Source organism: Hypanus sabinus, chromosome 10 (genome assembly GCF_030144855.1).
Source record: "Hypanus sabinus isolate sHypSab1 chromosome 10, sHypSab1.hap1, whole genome shotgun sequence".
Lineage (NCBI taxonomy): Eukaryota > Metazoa > Chordata > Chondrichthyes > Myliobatiformes > Dasyatidae > Hypanus > Hypanus sabinus.
The window spans coordinates 17400631-17412545 of NC_082715.1; the positions used below are offsets into that span (position 1 = coordinate 17400631).

General features: G+C 43.2%; 1 protein-coding gene across 1 annotated transcript in view; it reads left to right on the plus strand.

The window, feature by feature from the left end:
* The window catches only part of rfx6 (regulatory factor X, 6), a 255737-nt gene extending 245207 nt beyond the window's left edge, over positions 1-10530 (plus strand). The window contains exon 20 of the mRNA XM_059981346.1: positions 10349-10530. Coding sequence (XP_059837329.1) covers positions 10349-10530 — 182 coding nt within the window. The remainder of the gene's footprint in view (positions 1-10348) is intronic.
* The last annotated feature ends 1385 nt before the right edge of the window (positions 10531-11915 follow it).

Consider the following 11915-nt stretch of genomic DNA (forward strand, 5'->3'; position numbering starts at 1 on the left):
CCCAACCTGAACAACCCCTTTAATCCTAATTTCCCGCAAGTAACGACCCAGCCTGAACAACCCCTACAATCCTAATTTCCAGCCAGTAACGACCCAGCCTGAACAACCCCTATAATCCTCCTAATTTCCAGCGAGTAATGACCCAGCCTGAACAACCCCTACAATCCTAATTTCCAGCCAGTAACGACCCAGCCTGAACAACCCCTATAATCCTCCTAATTTCCAGCGAGTAACGACCCAGCCTGAACAACCCCTATAATCCTAATTTCCAGTGAGTAACGACCCAGCCTGAACAACCCCTATTATCCTCCTAATTTCCAGCGAGTAACGACCCTGCCTGAACAACCCCTATCATCCTAATTTCCAGCAAGTAATGACCCAGCCTGAACAACCCCTATAATCCTCCTAATTTCCAGCGAGTAACGACCCAGCCTGAACAACCCCTATAATCCTAATTTCCAGCAAGTAATGACCCAGCTTGAACAACCCCTATAATCCTCCTAATTTCCTGCGAGTAACGACCCAGCCTGAACAACCCGTATAATCCCTAATTTCCAGCGAGTAATGACCCAGCCTGAACAACCACTATAATCCTCCTAATTTCCAGCGAGTAACGACCCAGCCTGAACAACCCCTATAATCCTCCTAATTTCCAGCGAGTAACGACCCAGCCTGAACAACCCCTATAATCCTCCTAATTTCCATCAAGTAACGACCCAGCCTGACCAACCCCTATTATCCTCCTAATTTCCAGCGAGTAACGACCCAGCCTGAACAACCCCTATCATCCTAATTTCCAGCAAGTAATGACCCAGCCTGAACAACCCCTATAATCCTCCTAATTTCCAGCGAGTAACGACCCAGCCTGAACAACCCCTATAATCCTCCTAATTTCCAGCGAGTAACGACCCAGCCTGAACAACCACTATAATCCTCCTAATTTCCAGCGAGTAACGACCCAGCCTGAACAACCCCTATAATCCTCCTAATTTCCAGCGAGTAACGACCCAGCCTGAACAACCCCTATAATCCTCCTAATTTCCATCAAGTAATGACCCAGCCTGAACAACCCCTATAATCCTCCTAATTTCCAATGAGTAACGACCCAGCCTGACCAACCCCTATTATCCTCCTAATTTCCAGCGAGTAACGACCCAGCCTGAACAAACCCTATCATCCTAATTTCCAGCAAGTAATGACCCAGCTTGAACAACCCCTATAATCCTCCTAATTTCCTGCGAGTAACAACCCAGCCTGAACAACCCGTATAATCCCTAATTTCCAGCGAGTAATGACCCAGCCTGAACAACCACTATAATCCTCCTAATTTCCAGCGAGTAACGACCCAGCCTGAACAACCCCTATAATCCTCCTAATTTCCAGCGAGTAACGACCCAGCCTGAACAACCCCTATAATCCTCCTAATTTCCATCAAGTAACGACCCAGCCTGAACAACCCCTATAATCCTCCTAATTTCCAACGAGTAACGACCCAGTCTGAACAACCCCTATAATCCTAATTTCCAGCAAGTAATGACCCAGCTTGAACAACCCCTATAATCCTCCTAATTTCCTGCGAGTAACGACCCAGCCTGAACAACCCGTATAATCCCTAATTTCCAGCGAGTAATGACCCAGCCTGAACAACCCCTATAATCCTAATTTCCAGCGAGTAATGACCCAGCCTGAACATTCCCTATAATCCTCCTATTTTCCAGCCAGTAACGACCCAGCCTGAAGAACCCCTATACTCCTCCTAATTTCCAGCCAGTAATGACCCAGCCTGAACAACCCCTATTATCCTCCTAATTTCCAGCGAGTAACGACCCAGCCTGAACAACCCCTATAATCCTCCTAATTTCCAGCGAGTAACGACCCAGCCTGAACAACCCCTATAATCCTAATTTCCAGCGAGTAACGACCCAGCCTGAACAACCCGTATAATCCCTAATTTCCAGCGAGTAATGACCCAGCCTGAACAACCCCTATAATCCTAATTTCCAGCGAGTAACGACCCAGCCTGAACATTCCCTATAATCCTCCTATTTTCCAGCCAGTAACGACCCAGCGTGAACAACCCCTATACTCCTCCTAATTTCCAGCCAGTAATGACCCAGCCTGAACAACCCCTATAATCCTCCTAATTTCCAGCGAGTAACGACCCAGCCTGAACAACCCCTATAATCCTCCTAATTTCCAGCGAGTAACGACCCAGCCTGAACAACCCCTATAATCCTAATTTCCAGCGAGTAACGACCCAGCCTGAACAACCCCTATAATCCTCCTAATTTCCAGCGAGTAACTACCCAGCCTGCACAACCCCTATAATCCTCCTAATTTCCAGCAAGTAATGACCCAGCCTGAACAACCCCTATAATCCTCCTAATTTCCAGCGAGTAACGACCCAATCTGAACAACCCCTTTAATCCTAATTTCCCGCAAGTAACGACCCAGCCTGAACAACCCCTACAATCCTAATTTCCAGCCAGTAACGACCCAGCCTGAACAACCCCTATAATCCTAATTTCCAGTGAGTAACGACCCAGCCTGTACAACCCCTATAATCCTAATTTCCAGTGAGTAACGACCCAGCCTGAACAACCCCTATAATCCTCCTAATTTCCAGCCAGTAGCGACCCAGCCTGAACAACCCCTATAATCCTAATTTCCAGCGAATAACGACCCAACCTGAACAACCCCTATAATCCTAATTTCCAGCCAGTAACGACCCAGCCTGAACAACCTCTATAATCCTCCTAATTTCCAGCCAGTAACGACCCAGCCTGAACAACCCCTATATCCTATTTTCCAGCGAGTAACGACCCTGCCTGAACAACCCCTATAATCCTAATTTCCAGCGAGTAATGACCCAACCTGAACAACCCCTATAATCCTAATTGCCAGTAAGTAACGACCCAGCCTGAACAACCCCTATAATCCTAATTTCCAGTGAGTAACGACCCAGCCTGAAGAACCCATATAATTCAGGCCTCTAATCCCTGCAAAATCATCATGAATATTTCTGCACCCCTTCCAGTTTAACCAGCTCTTTCCAATAACAGGATGATGAAAATTGTATTCAGTACATACTCCATGCGTAATCTCAATAATGACTTGTATAGCTGCAACATAATATCCCTACTCCTATACTCTGTACCCTTACCGATAAAGCCTAGTGTGCTAAATGCCTTTTTCACTGCCCTGTCTACCTGTGACACTGTTTACAACAAACTATGTCCTTAGTCCTTCTGTTCAATTTCACTCCCTATTTGACAATATTTCATTGATGCTTATTCACTTTAACACAATTTGGAATTACCAATCGATGTAATTGGCTATGCCAAATTAAAGTACAGTCATTCTGTTAGATTCACAGAGCCGTAGAGTCATAGAGAAGTACAGCACAAAAACAGGCCCTTCAGCCCAAATAGTCTGTGCCAAATGATTTAAGCTGCCTGTTGCCATCTGCCTACATCGGAACCATAACCCCGCCGTACCTATCCAAACTTTTCTTAAACATTGAAATTGAGCTCACATGCAGAACTTGCACTGGCAGCTCATTCCACACTCTCTCAACCTTCTGAGTGAAGAAGTTTCCCCTCATGTTCCCCTTAAACTTTTCATCTTTCACCCTGAACCTATGACCTGTGATTCTAGTTCCACCCAACCTCAGTGTAACAAGCCATTTATCCTGTCACTACCCCTCATAATCTTGTATCAAATCACCTCTCAATCTTCTATGTCCCAAGGAATAAAGTCCTAATCTATTCAATCTTTCCATGTAATTCTGGTCCTCAAGACCTGGCCACATCCTTGTATATTTTCTCTATCTTCCTTCATGTAGGTTGGTGTCCAAAACAATTATTCAAATTAGGCATCACTAATGTCTTATACAACTTCAACATAACATCCCATCTCCTTTTCTCAATAATTTTATTTATGAAGGCCAAAGTCCCAAAAGCTTTCTTTACAAACCTATCAACCATATTATGAACCTTTATTCCCTTTGCTCCCTTTGCTCTACCACACTCGTTAGTGCCCTACCGTTCTGTGTGTAAGATTTACACTGTTTGCTTGTACTGAAGTGCAACAGCTCACACATGTCTGCATTAAATTCCACCTGCCATTTTCAGCCCATTTTTCCAGCTGGTCCAGGTCCCGCTACAAGCTTTGATAGTCGTCCCCGCTGTCCACTACACCCCCAATCTTGGTTGATTGTCACTATTCATAGATATTGAATTCTTCTTCTTTCAGTGCATTAACCTAACATTTCATCCAGTATTTATGTCAAATGGCCTCCCCAAAATCATTTCAAATGTGCTTGCAAATAAGTCTGTAACCACCTTAGTGTGGTTTCCGCCTCAAATTGGATGCACTGAACCATGACAGTGTAGATCCTATGCGAGCAACATCATTACTACACAGTAGAATGGCGTGGTAACATAAAGGTTAGCACAATAGATTTACAGCACCACTGATCACTACTTTGATTCCCAGTACTGTCTAGAAGGAGTTTATATGCCCTCCTCATGACTGTTTGGGTTTCCTCCAGGTTCTCTAGTTTCCTCCCACAGTCCAAAGATACATGAACAATGTTAGTAGTTGGGACATGCTACATTAACTTGATTTGATGTGATGCATATGATGCACTTCATTGTATATTTTGAGGTATATGTGTCAAGTAAAGGTAATCTTATCTGTAGTTTCTGGGGCTTTGCTGCTCCAATAATTCAGAAGAGAATTTCAGCACTTAAAGTTGCAACTTTCACAAGGAGCAGACACCAGCAGCACAGGGATGTTTTGGAAAAATGGAAAGCTGTGAGGGGCGGAGGTCTCTTTCATTTTAATCCTTCATTTCTGTCCTTCTATCCTTCTGTCCCAGGGTCAGATATCCTCCCAGATCCACCACTCCCTGACCTTTAGCATTATCATGGAATAAGATAGAATCAGAGAGGACAGGAAAATTTTTAATTGAGGAAGGGCAAATTGAGGCTATAAGGCTAGAAGTTGTGGGGTGAACTGGGATGATGTTTTTTCAGGGAAACGTACTATGGACATGTGGTCAATGTTTAAGGATCTCTTGCAGGATGTTAGGGATAAATTTGTCCAGTTGAGGAAGATAAAGAATGGTAGGGTGAAGGAACCATGGGTGACAAGTGAAGTGGAAAATCTAGTCAGGTGGAAGAAGGCAGCATACATGAGGTTTAGGAAGGAAGGATCAGATGGGTCTATTGAGGAATATAGGATAGCAAGAAAGGAGCTTAAGAAGAGGCTGAGAAGAGCAAGAAGGGGGCATGAGAAGGCCTTGGTGAGTAGGGTAAAGGAAAACCCCAAGGCATTCTTCAATTATGTGGAACAAAAGGATTACAGGAGTGAAGGTAGGACCGATTATTGATAAAAGTGGAAAGATGTACCTGGAGGCTGTGGAAGGAGTGAGGTCCTCAATGAATTCTTCTCTTCGGTATTCACCACTGAGAGGGAGCTTGATGATGGTGAGGACAATATGAGTGAGGTTGATGTTCTGGAGCATGTTGATATTAAGGGAGAGGAGGTGTTAGAGCTGTTAAAATTCATTAGGATGGGTAAGTCCCCGGGGCCTGACGGAATATTCCCCAGGCTGCTCCACGAGGCAAGGGAACAGATTGCTGAACCTCTGGCTAGGATCTTTATGTCCTTGTTGTTGACAGGAATGGTACCGGAGGACTGGAGGGAGGCAAATGTTGTCCCCTTGTTCAAAAAAGGTAGTAGGAATAGTCCGGGTAATTATAGTCCAGTGAGCCTTACATCTGTGGTGGGAAAGCTGTTGGAAAAGATTCTTAGGGATAGGATCTATGGGCATTTAGAGAATCATGGTCTGATCAGGGACAGTCAGCATGGCTTTGTGAAGGACAGATTATGCCTAACAAGCCTGATAGAGTTCTTTGAGGAGGTGACCAGGCATATAGATGAGGGTAGTGCAGTGGATGTGATCTACATGGATTTTAGTAAGGCATTTGACAAGGTTCCACACGGTAGGCTTATTCAGAAAGTCAGAAGGCATGGGATCCAGGGAAGTTTGGCCAGGTGGATTCAGAATTGGCTTGCCTGCAGAAGGCAGAGGGTCGTGGTGGAGGGAGTACATTCAGATTGGAGGGTTGTGACTAGTGGTGTCCCACAAGGATCTGTTCTGGGACCTCTACTTTTTGTGATTTTTATTAATGACCTGGATGTGGAGGTAGAAGAGTGGGTTGGCAAGTTTGCAGATGACACAAAGGTTGGTGGTGTTGTAGATAGTGTAGAGGATTGTCGAAGATTGCAGAGGGACATTGATGGGATGCAGAAGTGGGCTGAGAAATGGCAGATGGAGTTCAACCCGGAGAAGTGTGAGGTGGTTCACTTTGGAAGGACAAACTCCAAGGCAGTGTACAAAGTAAATGGCAGGGTACTTGGTAGTGTGGAGGAGCAGAGAGATCTGGGGGTACATGTCCACAGATCCCTGAAAGTTGCCTCAAAGGTAGATAGGGTAGTTAAGAATGCTTATGGGCTGTTAGCTTTCATAAGTCGAGGGACAGAGTTTAAGAGACGCAATGTAATGATGCAGCTCTATAAAACTCTAGTTAGGCCACACTTGGAGTACTGTGTCCAGTTCTGGTCGCCTCACTATAGGAAAGACGTGGAAGCATTGGAAAGGGTACAGGGGAGATTTACCAGGATGCTGCCTGGTTTAGTGAGTATGGATTATGATCAGAGATTAAGGGAGCTAGGGCTTTACTCTTTGGAGAGAAGGAAGATGAGAAGAGACATGATAGAGGTGTACAAGATATTAAGAGGAATAGACAGAGTGGATAGCCAGCGCCTCTTCCCCAGGGCACCACTGTTCAGTACAAGAAGACATGGCTTTAAGGTAAGAGGAGGGAAGTTCAAGGGGGATATTAGAGGAAGGTTTTTCACTCAGAAAGTGAAATAGATCAATAAATGTGCGCACACTGGCTGTACAACTTTCTGATCTTTTCAATACAACTGTGTGAATTCTCATCTCCGCGTAGAGAGTCCACAACAAGCAAAAAAAAAAATGCCAAGGCTTCCAGTATGGTGCGTGGAATGCACTGCCTGAGTCAGTGGTGGAGGCAGACACACTAGTGAAGTTTAAGAGAATACTAGACAGGTATATGGAGGAATTTAAGGTGGGGGGGTTATATGGGAGGCAGGGTTTGAGGGTCAGCATAACATTGTGGGCCGAAGGGCTTGTAATGTGCTGTACTATTCTATGTTCTATATGCCTGGCACACTTTGGCCTGCTATTGTATTATTTGTCTGATCATTTTTGAGTTCAGCCTAACATGTCATTAGTTACATTCTCCAGAATGCACTTCCTTGTCTGAGTACACAGTAACTTCAGCTGTTGATGTGTCTGAATGTCAGTGGAGTATCACTTTGCATCTCTAGTAAAGCAAAAAGTTAATCTGGTGAAATCATGGTTCTCCGAAAACAGTCCCAAGGGGTTATTGTCTGTTTGTTTGTTTGTTTATTTATTGAGATACAGTGTGAAATAGGCCATTCCAGCTCTTCAAGCTGTGCCACCCAGCAATCCCCTGATTTAACACTAACCTAATCAAGGGGCAATTTACAATGACCAATAAAACCTACCAACTAGTATATTTTCAAAGTTCAAAGTCAAACAAAATTTTATTATCAAAGTGCATATATGTCACTGTATACAACCCTGATGTTTATTTCTCTGCGGGTATATTCATTAAAACGATAGAATAGTGACTATATAGAATAGTACTATATAGAAAAGAACTATAGAATAGTAACTATTACTATACTGTAAATAGTAATAAATAGCGAGAACATGAGATCATTGGTTATGGGAACATGTCGATGGACGGGTCAGTGAGTATAATCATCCCCTTTGTTCAAGAGCCTGATGGTTGAGGGGTAATAACTGTTCTTGAACTTGGAAGAGCGTAACCTGAGGCTCTTGTACCTTGTATCTAATGGCAGCAGAAAGAAGAGAGCATGGCCTGTGTGGTGGGATCTCCGATGATGGATGCTGCTTCCTATGACAGTGTTTTATGTAGGTGTGCTCAATAGCTGGGAGAGCTTTATCTGTGATGTATTGGGCCAAATCCACTACCCTTCGTAAGATTTTCTGTTCAAAGGCATTAGTGCTTCCATACCATACCATGACACAGCCAGTCAGTATACTCTCCACTACACATCCGTAGAAGATGGTTAAAGTTTTAGATGTCATGCCGAATCTCCACAAACTCTAAAGGAATTAGAGGCACTGCCGTGCTTTCTTGAAGCTACAGAGAGTTGTAAAATTAACTCCATCATGGGTACTAGCCTCCGTAGTATTCAAGACATATTCGAGGAGTGGTGCCTCAGAATGGCAGCATCCATTATTAAGGGTCCCCATCACCCAGGGCATGTCCTCTTCTCATTGCTGTCATCAGGGAGGAGGTACAGAAGCCTGAAGGCACACACTCAGTGATTCAGGAACAGGTTCTTCCCCTCTGCCATCTAATTCCTAAATGGACATTAAACCCATGAACACTACTTCACTTTTTAATATATATTTTTCTGCTTTTGCACTATTTTTAATCTATTCAATATACAATTACAGTATATATATATATTGTATTTGAGTTATCTATATTTTATTTCTATATTATCATGTATTGCTGCTAAGTTAACAAATTTCATGACATAGGCTGGTGATAATAAACCCGATTCTGAATCTGAACTGTGAGAGGAAACCAGAGCACCCAGAGAAAACCCGGGCAGTCACGGGGAGAACATGCAAACTCCTTCCAGACAACGGCGATTGTAGATTTCATTTATGCCAATATGCAATCCAATGGTGAATACCATTTGGTGCACAAACATGACACCGGGAAATGGTGCAGCATGTCAAAATAGCTTGTCACTTGATGTGACCTGACCAATTTCAATTAGAAATGGCAATTGCTGGTCCCAATATTACTGGCAAGGAGTTTAATGTGATAAGTGCATTCCTCACCCTGGATGTGTCCATGGTACCAGCATCAAACCATGACAGTGTCTCTGTGAACCCAACATCAATGGATCTGGGGTTGAGAGGGTAAACAGCTTTACGTTCCTCGGCATAAACATCACCGAGGATCTCACGTGGTCTGTACACACTAGCTGTGTGGTGAAAAAGGCACAACAGAGCCTCTTTCACCTCAGACATCTGAGGAGGTTTTGTACGGGCCCCTTAATCCTAAAGAATTTTCTACAAGAGCACAATTGAGATCATCCTGACTGACTACATCACTGCCTGGTATGGGAACTGTACCTCCCTTAATCGCAGGTTTCTGCAGAGAGTGGTGCGGACAGCCCAGTGCATCTGTAGTTGTGAACCTCCCAGGATTCAGGACATTTACAAGGACAGGTGTGTAAAAAGGCCCGATAGGATCATTGAGGACTCAAGTCACTCCAACCACAGTCTACTCCAACTGCTACCATCTGGGAAGTGGTAGCGCAGCATAAAAGCCAGGACCAACAGGCCCCAGGGCAGCTCATCAGACCCATGAACTCACTGGTTTCAGTGTACTCTATATTACATTGATTGTTCTATTTATTATAAATTACTGTGATTGCACATGGCACATTTAGACGGAGATGTAACATAAAGATTTTTAGTCATATATGTGAAGGATGTAAGAAATAAAATCAATTCAATTCAACTGGGGAGGTCAGCTCTTAACGAAGATTTGAGCTACTGTCGGACTCACCAGCCTTGTTTGAAAGGTAGAACCTGTAGCAACACTAAGCCAGACACAAAATGTGCACCTGCTCCGATTGATATTCTTGTCAAAACTGTGAAATAGCTGAACATGCCTCCACCTCTGACCCCTGCCATCATGCAGGAACTTGATCAGAAACCACAGTGGGTTTTGGGTGCCCAGGACCCTCTGGGTGGAGTGGCACCACTTGTATTATTGTTATTGATGACAGCGCCCATGGTGGTACCTGCCAAGATAGGTTAGATAGCTTCAAACGTGTTTGCTCACAACAATGGATTGGCAATGCATGTCAGTTAGATACCAATGCATGCAAGGGAAAGCAATATGCAGATGCTGACTCTTGCGAAAATCCCATCAGTGTCTATGACTGAAACTGGATGGTCAGGCAACAATTGTGAATCAGATATCAATGACTGTCATGAGCAGATCCAAATCAGGGGAAGTTGCAAGAATTAGTTAATTGTGGTCTACACAGCACTAAAAAGAAATCCAGTTCCTAGGCTGATATTGCAACAGTTTTGTTAATATTGAGAAGAAACTATAGGTTTTCCATTAAACATGCTGTTGAGCTATTTTTCTCCCTTCTTTTACAGGTTCACATATGCAAAACGTGATGTCCTCATCTTCATCCCAGTGCATGTACAGCGACTCAGTGCAATATAATTCTCAGGACACTATGGAGGCACGCAGACAGTCTGGGGAAGTGACAAACATGGTGTCATCTCTGCCCCCTATCAACACAGTGTTCATGGGTGCCATAGCTGGAGGAACATAAAGGGCTTGATTAAGTAATCAAAGCTTAAAACTTCCTATCAGGAATGCAGTGTATGTCAGGCATTTGCTTCGGTTGTGGTGTTATCAGAACAATACTTAAGGACGTTCGACCATCCAGTAAATCCAGAACTACAGCAGGATCTTTATTGTACATTTTTATTGACTTCTGTGTACAGAAATAGATGTCATAACTGTAGATGAAAGCCTCCTGTTTAGAGTAAATGGTTCTTTCTCAAAGTTAAAAATAACAAATTATGCAGAATATAATTTAATAGTGAAATTGTAATATTTGTTTATAATTATTTATAATTGTATCTTATCTGATGGAATCATTTCTATGTATAATTAATTGTTAATAATGCATTACCTTTTATGACCAATACTTCTTTGTTGTGGTGTATTTTTTCTATCTGGAATATTACATTTTGCTTCCTCCGTGGTTCATTTATAAGATGGGAAGACATAAGAGCAGAATTAATCCTTTCGGCCCATCATGTCTGGTCTACTGTTTCATCATCGCTGATTTATTCTCCTCTAACTCATTCTTCTGCCTTCTCCCCTTAACCATTGAAGCTCTGATTAATCAAGAACCTATCAATCTCCGTTTTAAATGTACTCAATGACTTGCCATCCACAGCCGTCTGTGGCAATGAATTCCACAGTGTTTAAACATTGTTGTCTTAGTTTCAAATAAGTACTCCATCTTAGTCGAGCATGAATTTAAGTATACAAAGTGGCTTTTAAATATCTTAAGGATAGAAGATCCAATGTTGCAACGTAGCCAATGCACATTCCAAATGTTGCACGTTCCAAATGTTGCTGCTGTTCATCTCCATGTTACTGTATGATTCCTTAATTTTATGATTAACTTTTGCTGCAGTGGCACAGTTAGTAGATCTACTGTCCTACAGCTCCAGCCCCAAGCTCCATATTCCTGACCAATGTGGAGCTTTCACATTCTCCCTGTGACAGCAGGTGTTCTTATTTTCATCCATATCTCAAACATTTGTGTGCTGGTTAGTTAATTGATAATTGTAAATTGCCCCCTAGTGTGTAGATGAACAAAAGAAATAGGAGCAGGAGTAGGCCATCTGGCCCATCGAGCCTGCTGCACCATTCACTTACCTGCCTTTTCCCCATAACCCTTAATTCCCCGACAAGGCAAAAATCTATCCAACCTTGTCTTAAGTATATCTACTGAGGCAGCCTCCACTACTTCATTGGGCAGAGAATTCCACAGAATCACCATTCTCTGGGAAAAGCAGTTCCTCCTCATCTCCATCTGAAATCTACTCCCCCGAATCTTGAGGCTATGTCCCCTAGTTCTAGACTCACCTACCAGTGGAAACAACTGCCTCTATCTTATCTATCCCTTTCATATTTTTA